Here is a 22,740-nt window from a genome sequence, read left to right as displayed (position 1 = left end):
GCTGTAGACGACGAGACGTCAAAGTCGCTCGTTTGAACAGGAACCATTCATGCGGGTGTATGAATTGGAGTGTGTGAATATGTAAATTAAATAAATGTTCAAATCTAATTCGACCACAAATATTTTCCCTGGTGTGCTGATGAGTAAGTGAGCATGTGATGCTTTTGGATGAATGTCAAACCGCTTAGATTTGTTCTTCCCTCAACACCATTTGGTTAAATAAAGCCTAATAACCTCTTGGTTTTGGTGGAAAGGCATAACATAGACCACTAAGTCATTTCAGATTTAATTGAAAATTCTACACAGGTTTTTACAGGTAATATGTGGCTCCGTTAGCTAGCTGGCTTGGCCCAATGTTACAAAATCCTTCTCCGCTAAAGCTAATGTAGTAAAATTTGCTTTTGTTTAATCCTTACGACAACGTGCTAGATTGATTTGTGTTTAACGTGTAGCTGTAAAAAAAAAGGACATTCCTCCCCCCCCCCCCCACACACACCTTTGCAGGCTTTGTGCTAAGCTATGCTAACACAGAGGATAGCATCAATTGTCTCATTTCATTCATGGTAAAAAAGCAAATAAAGAGATTATATTCAATGATATAGTAGTTACATATAGCGAGACTACGTAACTTTATCAAATAGCAACCACATTCAACATGGCCCCATAAATGATGTACTAACCGACTGGAAGCATTAGCTAGCTCGCCAACATTAGCTCACACTGGTACGGCCATGTTGGAAAAACAGGTTTTTAATTGAGTAAGAATACGTGTAATTTCTCATGAATACAACATTCAATCCCTAAGAAGAATGTATTGCTTTCTCTTTAAACAATTTGTTTGAAATATTTTAAAGTAGTTATTTGATCAAAGTACTGATGTTATTGTGTCTTATGCTCACACACACACACACACACACACACGCACACGGCGGCGGCGTGGCTGAGGGTTTTCTGCCTACTTCCTTTTAAACAGGGGATGTCCAGCTTCCTGTGCTTATTACACTAAACCCATGACAACTGAATCACCTGAATGTGTGAAAATGGGCCTTTCGGAGGCCGTTGACTGCAGCATGTTTCGGTCACCAACTGATCCGCGCAGGCCGTCGTTGGATGTAACTCCAACCGCCGTCGCGCTCCGGCTCTGTGGCGTTTGCTACAGCCGCACAACAGCTGGGATTATGGCTGTGACAGTACAGCGTGTCCATTCAGGCAACACTCGGTTAGGGGGTTTCCACGGTGCACGCACACACACACACACACTCACACACACACACACAGATGAAGTAAAGCGGACATTTTCGTGGTTAGGATGTGATCTGTGGTTGCAGCTCGAGGCTGCAGACTGTCAAGAATTAAAATACACCACCCGATAATGTGGCCTCCTTAAAGCTGTACAAATAATGATGAGATATAGTGTGTGTGAACAATATTTTATTACAAAAATGTTGTGCCAGCTCAACAGTAACAGCACCTCCAAAAATAAGTATATCATTGTCAGTTAAGAACCAATCTTTATGTACACGGTTACAAAAAAAGGAAATGGACAAAAATATATATATTCAATGTTGTTTTTCATCCTTTAAAGCGTACTAGGAAATAAATATTTCATGGCTTTGGTGGAGAAAAGACATCAAAGCATTGCACTAAAACGCTCTCCCTTGTCCAAATATATATGCAACATGAATAAATATTAATAGTTATATATTTCAAATCTCTTATTAGGACTGTATAATTTACAGGACAGAATATGTAAAGTTCAATCAAAAGTAAACAACTTATAGCACCACATTATCCAAAAAAAAAAAAAAAAGCTTATGCGCCATGACAATCGTATGATCATACGATTCAGTTTTGGGCTAAAAGTCAAGAAAGTGCAACAGGTTTATAATCTGACGCATTGAGGTATATGATATTTGTTATATTGCATTGACATCCACTTTTCCCACCACAATAATCTCTTGCATTGCCACAGGAGGACAGCGAGAAGCAGACACTGTTCCCCCGTGCAGACCTAGAAAAGCCTCATCCGCTCATCCCTCCTGCAGCAGGGGAACTTTGGCTGGTACGGTTATCGCTCCACCGAGTACAAACACCTCAAGTCAGTCGTTTCATTTGTAGTCAAGTCTCTCCGGACCGGAAACTCCACGCAGGTTATTTTCTGCCGCGTAGTGTCATCGAGCGCTGAGCGGCGAGCGTACCCCCGTAAGCGTAAGTGTCACTCCTGTTCATATTCTGGCACAGTCTTCGCAATGGTTCAGGTACTCTGCCGCGTCCGTGTCCTTGAACGTGGCGAGGCACCGCGGGCACTGCAGTTCCGACAGGCCCGGCCGCTCGCTCCACGCGGGGCTCGGTGCGGTGGTGGCGGCGGCGGCCACGGGCGTGGTGGCGGCGGCGGGCTGCTGTTGTTGTTGTTGTTGTTGTTGCTGCTGCTGCAGCAGCAGCAGCTCGGGCGCGGTCCTCAGCAGATGCTCGGGCGATTCCTTGCGTCGGCGGGAGGCGATCCGGTGCCCTATGTGCACGCGACACATGGGAACCACGTCTCTGCTCGCCCCGGGCTGAAATAGAAAAAAAAAAACGGCGTGAGAATTGCACGGGGCAACGCGCGGGATGTGGGACGCGCCTGCGAGGTGCCGGAGGCCTGTGGTCTCACCTGTTTGTGGAGCGGCTGCTTCAACTGATGGATCTGCTCCTTCAGGTCTTGGATCTGGCCCTGCGCTCGCTCTCGGTCGGCGCGCTCAGACTTAAAGTCGTCTGCGTAGATGAGGACCTAGATGAGGAAATAAAATCAGTCAGTCTTCATGTTTCTTGCAGGTTTTCAAAACACACCGGAAGCCTAAAGTGCCGCTTCCAGTCTAAAACTGATTAAAAGAAGAATATACGAGACATAGCACGGACCTGCTGCTGCAGAGTCTGGATGCGCTCCTTGTTGTGCCTCCTCATCTCCTCCACTTCTCTACTCTGCCGCACGCACTCGCTCATCTTCTCCTCGAGTAAGCCATTGAGCCTGGAAATCTCCTGCTGCAGCAGAACGCTGCTCACAGAGCCAAGTCCAGGCGTCAAGCCCGGCCCAGAGGTCTCCTTCAGCCTCTGACATAAACCTCGGATATAGTCCTCCCTGCTGGAGTCGTACTTCTGCCACTGAGAATTCAGACTTTGGACCTAAAAAGAAGGACCAACAAACAAGAAGGAAGTTGAACACATTTGGTCAGATTTTCAGGGGGAAATCACAATTATATCCGTCGACGAGCACTCGTGAACTTGTCGTCGGTGCAGACTTACGTATGCCACTCGCTGCTTTAGCTGTTGATTCTCCTCTTCAAGGTGACGGATTCGGACGTTGACACCGCTCATGTCAGAGGACTCCGTCATCTGTGGAAGGAGAGAGACGTTACAACGGAGGCCTCCACAGGTACTAATGCCGCGTGAAAAACAAAAAGGTCCCCCCACACACACACACACACACACACACCTCTTTAGACCTTTGCTGCTGAGCCACATCCCCTGCTTCTTCTCCTCCCCCCTTCTCGTCTTTCTCCAGCCTGGCCAGCAGCTCCTGGCACACCTTCACCGTCGCGCCGAGCTGGCCGCGCAGCTGGTCGGCCTCCTCCTCCAGGGACGTGCAGAGCACGGCTCTGGTGGCCTCGGCCCGCTCCCTCTCCTCCAGGGCGGCCCGCAGGCGGTGGACCTCGCGGTCCTTCTGGTGGTCCGGCTGGCACCGGACGGCCTCCAGCTCCAGCTCCTTCTCCGCCAGCTGCAGGGTCAGCCGCTGGATCTCCTGGAAGGGGGGGGACAACGGCGGGAACGGTCAACGGCGCGAACATTTCGGCGCTTGGCGTGGAACCTCCAGTTGATTGCATCTTTAAAATGTGGATCTGACGAGTTATGCAGCTTGTTGGTTTGTGGCTCCATGAAAAAACAGGCCTGTCACTCTACTTTTTTTGTTTTGTTACTCCTCCATCAGCCAAATTGAAGCTCCATCACCAACCACAAAAAAAACAACAAAAAAAAACAACATCACTTCACCTCCGCTTGCCGGGACGCTCTGAACTCCACGTCGTTCCTCCGCTGTTTCAGTTTGCAGATCTCTTTACACAAGCTCTCCAGCAGCGACTTGGACGGCCCGATCACCACGGACTCGTTGTCCCCCACGGACACGTAGATCTTCTCGTACCTCCCCAGCCTGGCCTTCAGGTCGCTGATGATGTTGTCCTTGACGTGGATCTGCCTGTTGAGGAGCTCGACCTCCTGCCGCGTCTCGTGGTACAAAGTGTTCAGCGCGCCGCAGCTGCTGCGCAGCGTCGCGTCGCTATCCGGCTCCGTCGTGGCGGCGGCGGCGGCGTTGTCCATCGCGGGCTTCGTGGACGTTTTGTCTTTTTTTTTGTCTTCCTTCTTCTTCTTCTTTTTTTCTTTCTTTTAGTAATCCAGCATTTGACACCTCCGTCTACGGTGACGCGACTTGAGGAATGGACCGAGGAGGGTCGATTCGCGTCGAGTGCTGTGGCGCAGAATAATATCCTCGCACACTCGGGGGGGGATTTCCCACGGAACTTCCCCACGTACTTTTTGAAGCTTCGTCAAACATACAACTCCCCCCTCTCCCCCACCGCCACTGTCTGCTCGCAACCATTCACCGTCGACCTTCATTCGGGAGGCAAATGGGGTTTTTATAGCCCGCTGGCACGGACGGAAAACGTTTTTCAAAAGAGACACAAATCGCGAACAGCTAAAAATGTTTAAGCTAACGTTCGGCTAATGGAAAGAAAAAAGTAGCGGTGCTGCGTTCGCTGCAGTCGTAAATTTGGGCTCTTGAAGCGAGAGGTGAGATTTTGTTTATTTTTCCCAAAGCGTTCAACAGTGAACGAGGGGACGCGTAAAATGAAAGGTTCATGTGAAATTGAATTATTTGGTTTGTTTTGGCGTATTGTGTCACATAAACCGGTCGTGAAGAGGACAACTCGTTCTTATTTTACCCAACACCCAAACACTTCCAACACACTATAACTTCACATTCACCTGAACACAAAGTCCCCTAAAAAACAAAATTGGCTAATGGTTTGTTATTTCAACAGCACTGCATTTTCCCAACGGTAGTTTACCGGGTTTCCTGGCATCCCGCCCCATAAACGTCACATCAGAACGTTTGGAGTGTCATAACAAATTCCCCACACAGTCTGCAGATGTTAACTTGTCCCACTGTTTTGAAGGCATCGCAATTGCGGTCGCTTCTCTTCATTGCGACGCACATAACGCAGTATTTATTCCAAGTACTCTTGAGTTGCGCAGTTACGGATACACCGGTGTGAGTAACTGTATTGCTGCAGTCCAGACCCAGTTGAAGGGGCTGATTTGTACATTATGACTGACCTCTGTAGGACCTTCATAATCCTGTGTGCCATTGTTATATATTTCTGCTTTCTTAAATATTGGATAAAGCACATATGACAGATGTAAAAAATAAAATTATTTTATTATAAATATTTTATTATTACTTTAAAGAACAATATTTCTTTACAGACTGCAGGTGTCCACATAAATACCTTAAACGTTCTTCCAAGAGGCCTCACCAGGTCTACTGGTGGAGAGTCCCAGGTGTTTCTGGGTCAATGTCACATGAGAGTTGAGTCACTCAAGTCACATGAATATTCATGTGACAACTGTCAGAGCCACATGAATCAAGGTGTAAAACCAGAGAGCGCGTCTCGGGTAGAACTTCCCCAATTAATTCCTTACACATTAGACATTTGTGTCTTTTTTTGTATTATGTGTTTTCCTGACATTATTTGAATATGCAAATTAGCATTATCTTTTAAAATATGTGCTAGTTTGCATAACGTTACAGAACAAATATCTGTTGGATAAAGACAGTTATTATATTGCATATCTTTGTCACCATTGTTTTAGAAGTAAAATGTTCTATAAATTAAACTAAAAACAATGTATAAACAATTCCCACTGTAAGAATCCTCAGGTAGTAGGTGTGGTGTTTGAAAGTATTGTACAGAAGTCAGAAATAGACAACGTGTAGGAAAACAATCACCTAAATGTCTTTCCATTAGTCTGAAAGAAGATTCAAAAATATGAATGCAAAATAGTCAAAAGTGATCCTTTGACAAAAGAATAAAGTCACTATTTGCTCTTTCCAGATTCTCAAATGTAAGTTTATGGGTAAATACAATAAATGTTTCTGATCGTTTTCCACTTTGAGGACATACGTGCAGTATTTAAAAGCCTCAGGCCTCCTTCAGGTCCACAGTAAGGGAACAATACAAGAAGTAATCCAAGTATCCCAAAACAATTGAGCATAAGCCACATACAATGAGAGTCATGTGTTTCTCAAAAACGCATGATCAAATTACAAACATTTTTGTATACAAGCAAGCAAGAAAAGCTAGATTCAATAAGTAATTTAATGTATACAAGGATTACAAGCCAAGCTTTACATAAATCTGTATGGTCAATGGTGTTTTTTATTTACAAAAAAAACCCATAAATAGAATGTTGCAAAACACACTATTTGATAACCGATTACGATGATCAGATATTACTTCCCCTAGATGGCGGTGATTCGGCGATAATATACATTTTAGGTTTTTCTTTCATTATTAAAAATGTGGCCATGTTTAATTTTCTTTAAATTCTTTATTTATTTGTGAGTACATTGATTTCCTTCCACACAAGGATTAAATGAGTCTTTTCAAAACGTTATGTTGCTGGTAACTATACACAGAATAAAAGTCAGTATTTAATATTTACACATTAATACCTTCAAAAACACTTTTTACATTGCACACACACGCATGCAGGGCCCCTTTTTTTTAATATGTGCCTAACAAGTTACTGCTCGTCAAATCAACTCTGCCAATCAAAACTCAAATATTCATCCTCCAATAATACTGAAAAAAAAAAACTTGTCTCACTCATCAAATATAACGGGGCAAAGATGCAAACATCAATATATGAAAACCTGGATTAGAAAAAATATCGGTTCTTTCATATTGTGATAAAAAAGGTATGGAGTTACTCAAGTACAAAAAGATAACCAAGAGTATTAAAATGTTTAACAGGAAGAGAATATAGCCAGCTATCTCTTATTTTTTACTTGAGAAAACGGTGGGAATACAAAAACAATAACGTTATATTTGTCTTTGAACGTTGCACTACTCACACTGGGATCACAGCTTCATTTAACAAGCGCCGCAAAATATGAATCAGTCATTATTTAGGTGCAACGATGTGAAAAAAATGGTTTTATTTAGGAAGACTTTAAACTCGTAGTTGCTGAGTCATTCAAGGCCTTTGACCTTCGTGATACAACTCGTTTCTTTTCGGAGTTTTGAATGATTGTTGAGGATTTCACCTTGTTTGAGGAACTACCCGTGAAAAACATAAAAAGTTTGATGGTGATTTTTTTGGGTGATGATGCAGAAGCAGAAATAAATCCCATGTAATACCAAAGCGGAAAAAGAAAACATCTTAAATCACCCCTGGGGAAGGATTTGACCAAATTTTTTTTCAATCAATTGTTTTGTGTTTGAATCCTGAATTTAAAAAAAACTAAAAAAAAACTCTAGTTTTCACTCCAACAACGTAGTTCTATTTTTAACAACCTTGGATGACAGTTGCAAAGCATGTACAGTGCAAATAATGAGGGGAGCAGCAACGACAGCTCCCCAGAAGAAGACACGCCATTTTAATACTGGCCACTGGGAGGCGCTCACGACTCACTCAAGTGCAAAATGAATGGGAGTCAATGGTTGCAGTCTCATATTACTGCAATTTACGGGACTTTTATACTTGTAGAGTTATTTGTAACCAGCATATATGCTTTGTGTGCCTGTTAATTCGGGAAATGGACCAAATAAACATCCTTTAAGGAAGGACCATTGGAAGGAGCTCTTTCTTCAACAGTTGCACATGCAGGACCCCCCCAAAAACCCTCCACACCTCCTACCCCCCCAACCCTAACCTCCTAGCACTGCAGCTTGCGGATGCTGCGGGAAATCCTCTTGAACTCTCGCTGTCCCTTCTGCCAGCGCTTCAGCGAGGTGATGACCAGGTGGCCGTCCATCTTCTGGCCCATGACCAGGTAGGCGGCGTGGATGTCGTTCATCTCCTCGCAGATGCACTGCAGGCCGTCCTTCAGCCACAGCGCCGTCTTCCTCAGGTCGCGCTCCGTCACGCCGTTCAGCTTGTAGATGGTCTTGCTCTTGTTCTCGGGCACTATCTTGGTGTCCCCGTTGATGTAGGAGATCTCTTTCACTTTGATCTTCAGGGCTGGACGCATGCAGGCAAGAGAGAACATAATTGGTTTTGTTTTCTGATGATCTGCGTGGAAATCTCTTTTCTTTTTTTGACATGTCAAAATGAAGTCACATGAGAAGGCCTGTCTGTGGTTTAGTGATGAAATGCGTGCTATGGGGTGAGACAAGACGTGAGAAGGGAAATCCTGGACCCAACACTCATGTTCCTTTGCACTTTTTAGTTAAACTCATTCGACATTAATATTTTGCTGAAACCCCCCCTCTCTGGAGGCCCCTAAGCCCCCCCCTTGAACAAACACAAAATAAGTGGCTGGACTTACCAAAGTCATTCTTACACAGGTTGTCAACAATTTCATTGTCATTTTCATCCGTTTCCTTGCAGGCATCACACACCCTGGGAACTAAAAGACAAGTTAGATCAGCTGAACATAATATCTCAACCGGTAATTAACTAAATAAGTTGAACCGGTGGATGGAAGGTAAATGGAACAAATAAGCGAATTACGCACCACGGTCTTAAATAGGCGTTTGTGCACAATACTAAACACCTAAACAAACGTACCCTCTTTTGTTACTGCCACAAAGTTCTCGATGCCTGCAGGCGGGATGCACAGGTCGTTGTCGAGTGGGAAACGGTCGCACTCCAACATCTTCGGCCAAGGGAAGCCGAACGCGGACATGACGGGCGCGCAGCCGTTCCGGACGCTCTCGCACAGAGACCGGCACGGCTGTATCGGCTCGTCCAAATCGTCCAGGCAGACGGGCGCGAAGAGGGAGCAGAGGAATTTCCTTGTGTCGGGGTGGCACTGCTTCTGCACCAGCGGGATCCACGACGAGGCTTGCTGCAGGACTTCGTTCATGGTTTCGTGCCCGAGCAGGTTCGGGAGGTGCATCTCCGTGTACTCGATATCGTTGCACAGGAGCAGATTGGCGGGGATCGGTTTGCAGTTGTTCTTTTTGTACAGTAAGTCATGCTGTCCGAAATTGTACAATCCGTGGATAGCCTCCGTGCAGGGTATTGCCATGACGCACAACACGGCCACTGTCGAAATAAAGACCCTCATCGCGTGCGCGTAAAAACCTCTCTGATGCAAACGCTTGAATCGGGGTCGCGGAGCGTACGCCGGCGTGGATGGAGTCTCTGACAGTGGCCAGCAGCAACTGTGACATGACGTTTTTCTTCCAGGCATGTCTGGGAGGAGTCTGCACGCCGTGCGTAAAAGACCGTTCCCATTCAGCACTTGGTTTCCTCACATCAGGCGAAGGCGTAGATTAATGCTCAAGTCCAACATACTGCTCCTCTGGGGCTCGCTGGTATTTTTGATTTCTAACTATAGCTCGTAGACTTTTAGAGTCCCCCCCCCCCCTTCATTACATCTTATGGAAAACACAACAAAACGTGTGTGACCGGTTTTCATCATTACGCTCAATCAACAGGCATTCATCCCGAGGGATCCCTCCACTTGTTGTTTTTAGCATGGACATAGTTGTGAGCTGTTGTCAGTAGGGGCATTTAGCGCACTGGAGCGTTCGTTTTTCCATCATTAGGGGGTTCAGAGGGGAAATCTGCTGCTGCAGGTCTGCAGGTTCCACTTGGTGATATATATATATTGTTTGCCCTGGTGTGAGAAGCAGACCTCCACTCAGCACACACCCAGGGGTGAAACCAAATCTGCAGCTCCTTTGCCCACTCTCAGGACCACTGTGGTCCGCAGACAGCCGCGTGCTTCTTCTCAGGCTTGAGGATCACCCAAATTACAAAAAGCTAATTTCCCATATGTTTTCTGATAGTAAGATGTCTAGAGAGAGAGAGAGAGAGAGAGAGATGTCTTTTTGAGACATTTTCCAGGGGTAATGCCTTTTTCAATTCTAAATCTTTTCTGTTAGTAGCCTCACGCGTCTCTCCGCTGTTGGTTCAGTCATTCACAAAGGTTACGAGTCACTTGTTTTAAGTAGTCCGTGAAGTATTCGAATAAAATAAAACAATCATTTTCTCTGAATCAAACCTGTGATTAGGGTTTATGGCTCAATGTGTGCCAGAACTGAACAAAGACAATCCTTTTTGAAAAGTGGCCCTACTTCTTTTTTTTTTTTTTTTTTACACTGGAGCCCTTTTCAAGGGCTGTTAATGTAGCTAAGTGCTTCCTGACTCCTTAACAAAGGACCCTGAAGTGTCATTTCATGATAAATCCCCCTTATTGTTGGTTGACATTCAACATAAACACACCTTGCTCGCACCCAGAAACCGGGAGGTTTCTGTACAGGAGAGCAGAACTGCACCAGTAAGAGTCCACGTTGTACCTGGCGACTGATGGGCTTTCAGAATGACTTTGATTAATTACCTTCACCAGGAGAATCACGCAATTTGCTGCGCCCAAGTGTGAGTGAGTGTGTCTGTCAGCACCTAATCTTGCGTTTTGCTGCGGCAAACAGCATATTTGGGCGTCTGGCTGGATTTAAAACTAGGAAAACGAGAGCGAACCTCAATAGTGGCTGAAGTCATCACCACGTGGGACGTCTTTTACAACCCAGTGGTATTTTGAAAACTACAGGTTATAACTTCTTCTAAAGAGAAAATGGCATCCGAGCTTATCCGAGCTGGCCTTTCGGAGCGAGTGCAAGGGGCAGCGTTGGTGGGGGGTTGTGTTGCTTCAGGTACCGGCAGGACTTGAAATATGATCCAGGAAGGTGCAGGTCGAGTGACGGATCCGTGTTTGAAGGATTGTTTGATGCCAAAACACCTTAAAGCGTTTACAAAAAAAATGTTTTATTATCCTCTGGGACAGAATGATCTAGAGTTGAAAAGTTAACGTGGACCATCATTCGTTCCGCCGTGTCAACAGATCGAATCGAATGAACGAGAGGGTCTGAACGGTCCGCACTTGTTTATTCAGTCTGTGTCGGAGGTTTAACATGTTTTTACAGGGCAACTCTCCCCCCCCCCCTCTTATCCCCTTTCCTTCAAAGTGGCTTCATTCTATTCCAGTCTCTGGAAGAAACAGTTATACGGCCATTTAAGGGCTGGAGCCCCCTAATGACCTGCGACTGGACCCCCCCCTTTGGCCGAGCAGCCGGTCAGCTGGCTAAACTGTGCTCTGGCAGGTCACATGCTAACCTTTCTCGGGCGGCTGAATGTGATCAGCCGCATTCTCGGGTCTCAGGGGAGACGCGTGGAGGCATTATGTAAATACAAAACACCTGGTGGTGAAGCAGCGGGAGTGACGCGTCCTCTGGATGCCGCAGCTCGTCTTCCATGATCACAAGACACAAAGACTACAAATGAGAAGCCTCGCAATATGTCTCCAAACACGGATGACATCCAGTCTCCACCAACGATACGGTCTCACAGCCAGTCAGGGTCCCGGGATGGAGGTAAGCTGATCCCAGGCCTGTGCTTAGAGTCAGCCAGCAGGTTTTCATTACTTCTCTGTGTGAAAATGAGACACAGCTTGTCTGGCCTTGTGGTCCATCTGTTCGGTCTTTGTCTTTCCCTCCCATCACCACTCGCACTTCACTCTTTTCCTTCACGAGGAATCGAATCACAGGACGTTTGGGTGCAAAAGGAAGCCAAAGGCCCGGTGGGAATGTTTGGAGGAATCAATGTGTCAAGACTCACAGTTGAGTTTGTGGAGCATCAAGGAGCATCATCGGGGGTTTCGATGCAGATTCCCCATCGTCCCAGCGCCACACGGGATCTTGTGATTTGGAAAAAATGACTTCTCAAAACAACAGATTAAAACAGTCTGTATTTTGCTCACTGTCAATAAATCCCAAACTGGGTTTTGTCTGTCTGGAGCTTATTGCCCCGCGTCGTACGGTTGACTTACATTCTGGAAGAAAAACTATTAAAAACCACAATGTGGCATGTTTACTTTAATCATTCCGCACACAACGTCCCGCGGCCGCACGCGCATTGATCCACCGATGAGAAAAGTCCCCACAAAATGCGCTATTTAATCCTATTTGATTGATGTTGACTATAAACTTTATTGTCCAGCAAGTTCATGGAAATGACATAAGCATCTTTAAAAAGGAAACTACATTATTGAAGATACAAGTCTTGAGTTCATGAATAAATGGACTTTGGGCTGAGGGACATTAAAAAGTCTGTCCTTTAAAAGACAGCCTATAGGAAAAAAGGCCCTCACTTTCAGAACCGCTAGTCTTCATCTTCCACGGCACCCCGACTGCCAAGTAATCAAGCATACGGCCCCCGAACATTGTCTGGAAGTGCACTAATGAGCTTGTTAACTTCAATCACTCATTCCTACGTTGACATCTGGGAAAGAATGCGCCCCATCCGAGAGGAATTAATCTCATTGCGGCTCCACAGACGTATGGATTGTGCCCGCTTGGCGTAATGGATGTTTCTATTGTACGGCTCTAATTGCCTCAGCGTGGGCTCTCGGAGCAGCTGTTGGGACGCGCAGACGTTGGGATAACCGCGCGTATGCCGGAGATGCAGGCGCCCTACGTGGCCGGGGGACGCGTTTGTGGAATGTGCCCGGCGAGCTGTGGGAGAGATTGGTATCAATCCCCTGATGCAAACGTTGAGAAGAATGCAGATCAACGCAGTGATTATTCCATCGGCTCTTGATGTTGCAGCCAAACGGCACGGACAAAAGCTCCGTGTTTCTGAAATGTCCAGATTGGAGTTGCAAAAGGTCCAACGGCCGTGTGTTTGCGTCATAAAAAAACGCAGCAGTGGGCCCAGGAAGGCTTTTTTAGAGGACGTCTGTGGATCAGTGTGACAAGCCGATCCGTCTGTCGGGCCCTGCTCCGTGACCCCTGACCGAAACCGAAGCTGGAAGACTCACACTGTGAAGGGCTCCCGGGGGACATTTTTTACAACTCTGACCAAAAGCACGAGCAGCTCCGCCGTCACCCAAGTGTTTTCTGAATGACCCCCCCTAGCTGAGGCCTTCCCTCTCGACCCCGTCGCGCATGCCGCCCAAAGGAGATGGCGGCCGTTCCTCCAGCCGATGAGTAGACGAATGCTGACTGAAAACCAGAGGACGGTTTGAACTGTACGCGCGTCTTCTGCGAGGGGACTTTCCTGCTCTTACACGGAGCTTTCAAGTTAAGTTCTCCCTTGCTAACTTTATTTGTAACTCTCATAATTAAAATTCCACAGCGAGAGGGATGACAGTAAGTACTTTTACTTCTACTCTTCAGACGTAAGAATGAAACCCGTTGAAGTCGAAGTTCCTGAATAAATGCAACACAGAAACAAAGTCGTCACCAACCCTGTGAGTCATGTTTGGATTGATTGTAAAATGTGTCATTGCTTGTGATGAATGACCTGTTACCCTGAAGCAACACGCATAATGACGACTTGCCAGGTTTTAGCCGCGATGTTTAACATTTGATATGTTACAGCCGATTTTATCTAATATTCGAGGGCAGAGACGACATAGCCGTGGAATGGATTACGTTACGTTCTGAAGTTCAGTTCTTTGTTTCCTTTTTAAATATACCAGAATGTTGTAAACCTTTTACATGCTAATATTGATATGAAGGATGTAGCGCGAATAGAATTAATTGATTTAAAATGTAAGATTACGCTGTTTTTGCAGAATCTGATGGAGTCGTAATGTGTCAAATTCCTTGTATGTTTAAAATATTTTGGCAATAAATGTTCCAGATTCCTGTTACCTTGAGTTTGACTTGGTTTACTAACATGTACTTCTTAACGTAGTCACGATTTATCTAATTTAAGATCAAATAAACAATAATTTGCATTACATTTTTATTGGAAAAACAAGAAAGACGAACAATTTGATCTTTAAACACGTTCAAAGTTTCCAAATTAATTTCCCTCCTGCAAAGACAAGTTCTCCGTGACAAGAACAAATTGCCACTGCGGCAGAAGCCATGGATCATTTGCCTTTTGACAGTTTATGTAGTGAAATATAATCTCACAATCCTTCATCAGAGGAATTCGGGGGGGGGGAGAACAAACTAAAGGGAAAAACTACCCCTCTTAATTTTAGCGGCCGTGGCAGCGGGCTAGCGAGTGACCCCCAGTGACCCCCGGAATACCAGACACGGGCTCCAGTGTAAATAAAGGTTTGCCATTCATTCACCGTTGTGACACCGTCACAAGGACACATTTTGTTTGGAGGCATAACTGACCTGAAAAGAAACTTTATAAAAGTTCGGCCCAAACTTCTGAACGACGACTTCAAAACATCCACGATGGACTGTGACGACATGTTTGACTCGTTGGTTTCAAGAATGGGACGATGTGTATGTATCTTCATACGGAAAACCAATGCAGCACAGAAAACAAATCTCAAAAGTTAGGATTTATCTTCTCTGACACTGATAACGTCTTTTGATTCATGTAAACGGCAAATAACTACACCATCGGCAACAAGTCAGAGCCCGGAAAATGTCCGGAAACTGTTACTTTTAGAAATATTTCTCTGGCAAAAGCCACTTAGCCTAAATAAGCTGCTTCCATTTGTCATTAGCAAAGTCCGCTGTTGATGTTTGTTATTCACGAGGCCTCGTGTAAACGTGAATGTGAGCGACGAAGAGTGAACAGCTCATCGCGAAAGTCACAACTTTTGTGAAAGCGTGGATTTTCTCTGTACGTTCTAAAGGTGATAACTTTAATGTGACAAACTGTTTTCACTGTCTTTTCTTCTAAAATGCCCCAAATGAAACAAGACAACATTATTATTTTTATTACTACTACGGAGCTCGACTCAAAAAGCTGTACTATGAACCTAATCAGCCTCAGACAATACCGTATATCATTGTTTCACATTTCCACCCTTCCATCGACTTTATGTTCTAGCTTTTTTCCAAAAAAGAGACATTTTCTCCTCCAGAGAGGCTTGTGCTTTTCTAACAGTGCCGACCAGACATTTTCATTTGTCCAATGGACCCACAAATCACTGCTTCCCTGTTGCTTCCATAAGCAGATATGAGTGAAACACCCCAAATGCAGTCAGAGGGGAACCACCAAGGCCTTTATGATTCCTCAGTGGACTCGTGTTAGTCTGACAGTAGCATCACTAACGTGTGCGTGTGTGTGTGTGTGTGTGTGATTCTGTCCGCTGGCAGATGGAACAAGCCGGAGGCATGTGGGCATTAAACCCGCCGTCCTGCTGAGAGGAAGAGGATTAGACCCGGAGTCATCCTGAACTCTTTGGGGAGGTGCAACACTTAAAAAAAGCGGCCTCACGTTAACGCGCTGGGCTTTTCCAAACGACCTCTTCCAGAGGGCTCCTGCTGTAATCTGCTTCAATTTATCACCCGGGGATGAAACAGAAGCGCTGGGAAAGCGTTTGAGAGCATCGTCGCCGCACCACAAGGCACGCGACCAGAACGTAAACACGTCCGCGCTAATCTTTTGTGGCTTAATTAAATCTTTGCAAATCTTATCTCGACAGTCCTGGTTGAATAACAACGTCTCACACTGCCAGGAGTTACGCACGTCCAATCAGATGACTCATCCAGTGTATGCAAGCTTGAAAATAACATTTACTCTGCTTCGAAAATGGGGAGCAAGAAGTGACAAACTCTGTCAGTGTCAAGATGATGCGACGGCAATGCAAGAAATTATTGTTTTTCTTCCTGCACAAAAAGCATGAAAAGATTTAGTCGCCTTCAGGTTTCGGTTGCTGAGCAGCATGAGGTGCGAAAATGTCTGACCATTGAATAGTTGTTTGGGGGTCCGATGATCCGGTCCTGTTGGTTCATGATAGCTTCCCTAACTGTCCAGAAAAAAGGCGAAGACAGCCGGAAGCAGCTGAAACAGAAAAGGAACCCGGAAAAATTGCATTACCAGAGCAGCTGCTAAAATTAGCAGTTTAGGCTAAAATATGAACTGCTAATGTTGCTCACTCCCACTCCTAAAGTATCATTATGTAAATGAAAAACCTTATAGCAAAAATGATGATCTTATGAAGTAATACTGGCTGTCAGACAACAGTGATTCAGTCTTCTGCACAAATTACAGACATCATGTTGGGAATTTACTGAAATTAAACTAAACTGATATAAAAGATGATAAAATGTAAGTTAAAGTAAGTTATTTGTCCTAAAACCTCTGTTCAGCTCTACGGTTTGTCTCACTCTGTTTTTGCACAGTCTCTGCGCATTCTAGTAAACTACACAGTCCAATAGAACGCATGCTTTGTGCTTCTGCGCTCACACACCCTCAGAATGAACGAAATGAGCTCCACATGGAACACCGTGCACACTCAACACGAGCACTTCCATAGGCCTGGAAACCTGCCACGCACACACGCACACACACACACACACACACACACACACACACACACACACACACACATCTGTCTCTATGGCCCCAATTATTTAATACCTTTCCCTCCCAGCCTCCCCATGCTGCCGAGGCTCTAATAGGCCCATCAAAGAAAAAAGAAACTGCCGGGGCCTCAGATTGTTGTTACCCTGAACTAACGGAGAAGGATTTCACTGGTCAGCGGATGAACTCATGCTACTCACCACCTGTGTTTACTCCGGGTGGAGGATGGTAGTGTTGATTATCCAGTTTCAGCCTGGCTGTGCTTAAATCATACTGTTTCATTTAGAAAAATCTCTTTTTTCTTTTTAAACATTAGCTCTCCTTTGTGCAACAGGGCGAAGACAAAAGACCCAAAGCGCTGCGTTGAAGTTAATCTACGTGCAATGAGGGACTCGCAGCGGAAGGAAGAAGGTTGGAAAGACTCGACCCTGAATGTGCTTGATCCCTTCCCCCCTCTCGGTGTCCCGAGGACGGCGTTTCCCGTCATTGCCATCTCACATACTGACGCAGCCTTTTGAACCTGAGGTTGGGGCATAAATCTCCACTCTCGGACCGGCCTTGACATTCTGTTCCCAGATGGGGCCCCCCACCCCCGCTGTGGACTCTGGAATCCCAGCCAGACCTATCCATCACGAGGGAGGGGGGTACCGGGCCGCTTGTACTGGGAGCGGAGGCCCCAGTAGGGAGCACCTGCCCGGTCTTCACCCGCGGGGCTAAAGCCACCCCCACCCTTCAGCGCACACTTCATCCCCTGCTTCTTTCCAGAGGGGTCAGAGTGGGTCGCCTGTGGGTGTGAGGCGACTCTGCGTGTCCAAAAACACTCTTTTAAGGCGACATTCACACTCTAAAATCCATTAGGCCTGGTATTACAAACGGGTCAGAGGGTGAGATCTGTTAACAGAAGGCCACACAAGCTAACGGGCAAAAAGTAACTCAGTGTTACGGAAACGAATGCCGAGAGGGAAAACTACAGAACGGACCTTTTGATGGAAATTCTACAGGATGGAACATGAACAAATAGACATTTCAGAAGAAAAAAAAAGAAAAGTTGCAAAGCACAGATCAATCGTCCCAAAGCAAAAAAGAATGTTACTTTCCCCCCCCTCTTCTTTTGCTTAAATACAAAAGAATTGTACCCCTCCCATTTTTGGTCCATCTGTTTTACATAGTGAGTACAAAAAAACCAAAACGTTACTGATTTGATTGGACCCAAATGTGCTGCTCGAGGCTCTTTTATACATCCAAAACTTGTTTGACCCTCCCTTCTCCTGCCCTGCACCAACAAAGCTCCCCTCTGGATCCCCGAGTGTTCACGGGGCTGCAGGCCGGTCGGTCGGCGGGTGTGTGTGTCTGTCTGTGTGTGTGTGTGTGTGTGTGTTTTTGTGGGAACGAGGAGTCTGGTTCCCGCTTATTGGGTCGCCATGTATCAAACCACCTGTAGAGGTGGAAAAAGATTGTGCGCCAGTACGGTTTGCTGTTTGATTGTCGCATGCAAACATCTCAGTGGCAGACACGACCAACGGAGCGCTGGATGTGATTTATTTAAGCCGTTTGAAGCCGTATTTTGGCATATTTGATTTATGCAGGTATTCGGTCACAAACCAAAGTATTGCACAAAACAAAACTTACAAAGGCCGTTGCGTTTGTTTTTGATGATATTAAAAACCACAAACCGAGCCAGACATCTGGTTGTAGTTATGGATCCAATCCGCAATCTGAACAGCAAAATCAAGACAACTGCAAAATCTGCCTATTATCACCTGAAGAATACATCGAGGTCTCAATGGGATTTGTAAAAACGTGTCCATGGATTCATCTCCAGTGAACCAGACTGTCGGTCAGGATTTTATTTTTATTTTTTAAACTGCACGGTTCTTGTTTCAATGACTATTTTCAATGTTTCAATCAACGTTGTTAATTGTTTTTAAATTACGTTATGTCTCAATGCTTTTAACGTTTCTATATGAGGCACTGTGAATGTCCTTGTTGTTTAAATGTGCGATACAAATAAACTTGCCCTCGAATGTATTTCCTCCAAACCACAGACGCCCACCTCATGATAGTACCTGGTGATGAGTCACAGCTCTTTTATTTAAGCAAATGCAGCGATGCCGAAATGTCACACACACACACACACACACACACACACACACACACACACACACACACACACACACACACACACACACACACACACACACACACACACACACACAGGGAGAGTAGTTTCATTCTCTGTTGAAATGCACATTACCATTTCTTGTTTACTGCAACATTGATGAGCAGATTATGAATTTTAGAGCCGTAAAACACTATTGTGGTGGTTTTCCTAGTTAATATAAATTGGGTTCGACATTTCCTGGCGGTGAGTAACTTCCTTTTATGGGATTTTTTGGAATGAAACTCCACAGCCAGTTGATAAGAGGAAATAAATCCACCAGCGACAAGCCAGTTTTTTCTGCGCCCTGGTTGCGGGCCCTGCTCGGCGATCCCACATCGTGTCCGTGCTCATTTCCATCAGGACCAGGCGCTGCGACGCACTCTGGCATACATCATCCCACACACTTGTCAAACATCTGAACAAAAGAAAGAACAGAAAAGATGGAAAGGACGTTCCACATGGTTCTGATAAAAAATGGGGGGGGGGGGGGGGGGGGGGGAGACGCGCTTGGTCAGCACAGTTTGCGCCTTGTGGGATTCCTTGTGTAAAGGAAATAGCTGCATTATGAATTCACGTTTTAAATAGTTGCTCGTTATCGACACGTCACAACGTTTCTCCCTTCTGCCATTAAACGGTGCCCTTGGTGAGTAAACAGGAAACATTGGATTGTTTCCAGCTTGCAAATGAAGCATAACGGCTGCTCCCTGTGTGACCATGTTTACATGATCTTTCAGCAGCACGAGATGGATCACCTTACAGATTTATGGAAAAATATTAAAAGTCTGCACGAATGTTGATTGTCTGGAATCGAAGAAGTCAGTGTTCATTTGCGATACTGAAGAGGATGATTTATGTCTTTGGCCGATGCTGCTGAAAGACTGTAAACAGATTCTGGCTGTGCTCTAAACTACAAATGTTCTCCTGGAACCACTTACTCTGCACAGAAAAACAAAACAAACAAAAAAAGCTAAACTGTGTTGATCCTTTATTCAATGAAAAGTGGGTAATTTATTACTTGTGTCAGTTAATTAGGTTCCAAACTCCCACAAGTCTCAAATACGAAAATACCACATATCCTTGAAATAAGTTATTTCTTCAGACCTCTGAAATAAGGTCCCCCTATTTTAGACACCTCCAAATAGGAGTCACTGCTAAAGTTCATCGCTTAATTATCAAATGTTGGTTTATAATCAAATCAAACCCACTAAACTCGTGAGATTTCTGCCTGGTTTAACTATAATTTATCGTTAAATTGAAAAAGAATGCACGCTAAAGTGAGATAATGGGTATGTTGGCGTTGTCATATTGATCAGCAGGATGTCGCCTTAAAGCATTGGCTGGTTTATCGCTTTATTGTATTTGATATATTGTACATAATATTCTAATTGAACTGAGCTGTTTTGAAAAAGAGCTGAAGCTAGTTAACTATGTCTGCCGGGTTAATAAATCAAGTCAAATATATACAATCACATTTGTTTTTGCAGGAGTCGTCGCTTCCTGATGACCATTAGATAGAATTAAAGATTCTGGCATTTCTGCCTTTGCTTCACAATACAGATCCAACTTTAAACCCCAGAAAGGTAAAAAGTCAATTGTTTTCTTCTGAAAAAATAAAAGAGTTGAGGCTTAGATGGAAAGCAAAATCTAACTAATCTAAAGGACAGACTTAAATAAAACACACATGCATTTATGTACCTTGAAAGAATAGTATATAAGACATCGTGCACAAATGAAATGGCTTTTGAAGAGCAGCCTGAGTTCAGTCTCTAATCGATACCATCTTTCATGTGAGATAACTTCAAAAGGCTTCCCAGAGGCTCTTGTTATAGCTTTACCTATAAGTGGAATTTCTAATAAAAAGCACATGTCACAAATCTGCATCACATATACATTTTTTCTGTGACTGTTATTTGGGTAAAACAACCCACTGTACCTCTGGCACCAGACGTAACGAGCCGGGGTCGGACTACTGCCAGTCGGTTTAATTCGATTTTACATTCGGCAACGTACAAGCCTCCAGTTTAGCAGAACACAAAGTTATCGTGAGGTAACGCACAGTAAACACAGAAAAAAAAGTCCATCACTTGTCTGCATCTTTCATCCAGGGGGAAACATTCAGCAATTCTTCAAAAGTTACTTTAGCGAAACATAAAAAACATTTGAAAACGCGTCATTAATAAATCAACTATGGCCGCTCGGCAACTGTTTCCCAACACAAGTTTAACGCAAGTTCCTCCCGTCCAGCTCGGCCTAAAGTTCCCGGAGAAAACAAAACCGGTTTAGAGGCCAAGCACAAACCTCAATGGAGTTACAACGGAGATAAATAGGAAATACCAGTCAGGATGAGAACACAGATGTGCTTTATTTGTAAAAAAAATAACACCAGGCGATTATCAGATTGGACGAAGAGGTGATAATCTTTTCTTTAGGGGAAACATTGAGCTGACCGTTGATCCGATTTGACAAGTGAAGCTCAAACACAGACGAGTATGCATTATTGTGGAGATCAGATGTCTTTGTTTGACAGCTTTTTTTTGACACTTCGTCCACAACCACCATTTGCTCAAAATGTCAATGATGTGCTTCATTACAAACTGGTTAAAATTGGAGGTTGATCTGCTAGTAAACGCTTAATAATCTCTGTTCATTAAAAAGCGTTTTTGCAGAACCTACAAACATCTCAGTTTTTTTAAGACTCCAGACTCTGAGTACCTGCGACCTCCTGACCCCCCCTCAGACAGGCAGTATATAAGCCGCTGAGCAGTTGTGGGGACCGCCGAGCGGCGTGCCGAGACACAGAAGCTTGTTTTGCCAGATCACCCGATACGGCGAAAGATGGCTTCCGTCACCGCGGTGCCGAGGCCGAGGAGCCGCTGGAATCACAAACACACGAGGAGCGCAGAGCTGAGTCAATAGGAAATTACGCGCCGATCAGCGACCGCATGCAGGACGCATTTGGCCGGAGTGGTTCGGGGGGCCGGGCTGTTTATTATTTTTCATGGAACTATCTGATAAGAATTCAGCTCCTCAGCTCAGATGTTCCCGCAGGCCGGCACACTTGGATTAAGAGCAGACCAAGCGGAGCCAAGTTGAACCACTACATATTTCTTTTCTTTTCTCAGAGAGACAAAATTCTTAGATATTTTGATCACTGTCACAAACAATAAAAAAATGAATTCTCTGGTGGGAAGACTCTTCAGCTATTTCAATGAGAGTTTTAATAAATGAGCCCATACTGGATGGAAATGGTGAAGAGAGCTAATACGGCACGTAGGAGTTCACGTTCAAATGAGCTGCAATGATTTATTAATATAAATGAAAACTGTTCAAAAATCCTATTTTACTCAAGCATGATGTGACCTCGAAGAATCTCGAAAACCAGAGGTCACTGTAAAGTGTTTTTCTCTCCACCATATGGAAATGTTTTTAGAAGCATTTTCTTTAGGAAAACATCACAACGGTAAAATCTAGCTTTTAAAAATAGCATTCCCATCTTTGATTATGTAGAATGTATCGTGAATGCTTTCACAGCGTAGCCATGGGGAAAAGGCACATTACAAGCAAAATATAATTCTATGATACGTTTTAAAGAGAGGCCGTTCACTATTTTATGCGTCACATGTCAGGTCTTTGGGGTTAGATTTTCTCGGTCCCTTTATTACTTCCAAATTATTGTTTACTTTAGTAAATTGAATGCACAATGGATAAATAAATAATAAATAAATAACATTATACACATAGATGCACTAATTGGAAATTGTACATAAAGTGCTGTTTATTAAAAGGCTGTCTGTAGTCTACAGTTACACACAGTAACAAGTAATAATCATAAAGGGAACCGCTGTTCATGACAAAAGAAACAGTAAAAACAGCCAGAATCTGGAAAGGAGAAAATGATTAATGAGAAGCACGCTGACCAGAGACAGGACAATGAAATCCAGCTGATTGAATCCATTGTGGATTACTGTCAGTAGAAAAACATTCATTTTGTCCCTGTTTTGTCTGACTGTCTCTCTGAAAACGGTTCTAGATTG

The 22,740-nt window shown here is 44.5% G+C and overlaps 2 protein-coding genes across 2 annotated transcripts; both read right to left on the bottom strand.

Moving 5' to 3' along the window:
* Positions 1–1,414: 1,414 nt before the first annotated feature.
* On the bottom strand, positions 1,415–6,475 carry tnip2 (TNFAIP3 interacting protein 2). The gene is made up of 6 exons (XM_040187176.2): positions 4,024–6,475; positions 3,470–3,775; positions 3,280–3,369; positions 2,896–3,159; positions 2,651–2,767; positions 1,415–2,555 (listed from the first exon to the last, which is right to left on the bottom strand). The coding sequence occupies exons 1-6, from the start codon at positions 4,345–4,347 to the stop codon at positions 2,226–2,228; spliced, it is 1,431 nt and encodes a 476-aa protein (XP_040043110.2). The 5' UTR covers positions 4,348–6,475; the 3' UTR covers positions 1,415–2,225.
* A 144-nt stretch (positions 6,476–6,619) lies between these two features.
* On the bottom strand, positions 6,620–10,345 carry sfrp2 (secreted frizzled-related protein 2). Its single transcript, XM_040187177.2, has 3 exons — positions 8,824–10,345; positions 8,582–8,662; positions 6,620–8,274 (listed from the first exon to the last, which is right to left on the bottom strand). The coding sequence occupies exons 1-3, from the start codon at positions 9,449–9,451 to the stop codon at positions 7,970–7,972; spliced, it is 1,014 nt and encodes a 337-aa protein (XP_040043111.2). The 5' UTR covers positions 9,452–10,345; the 3' UTR covers positions 6,620–7,969.
* Between the last annotated feature and the right edge of the window lie 12,395 nt (positions 10,346–22,740).

Source organism: Gasterosteus aculeatus, chromosome 9, assembly GCF_964276395.1.
Source record: "Gasterosteus aculeatus chromosome 9, fGasAcu3.hap1.1, whole genome shotgun sequence".
Taxonomy (NCBI): domain Eukaryota; kingdom Metazoa; phylum Chordata; class Actinopteri; order Perciformes; family Gasterosteidae; genus Gasterosteus; species Gasterosteus aculeatus.
This window is presented reverse-complemented; position numbering and strand designations above follow the sequence as displayed.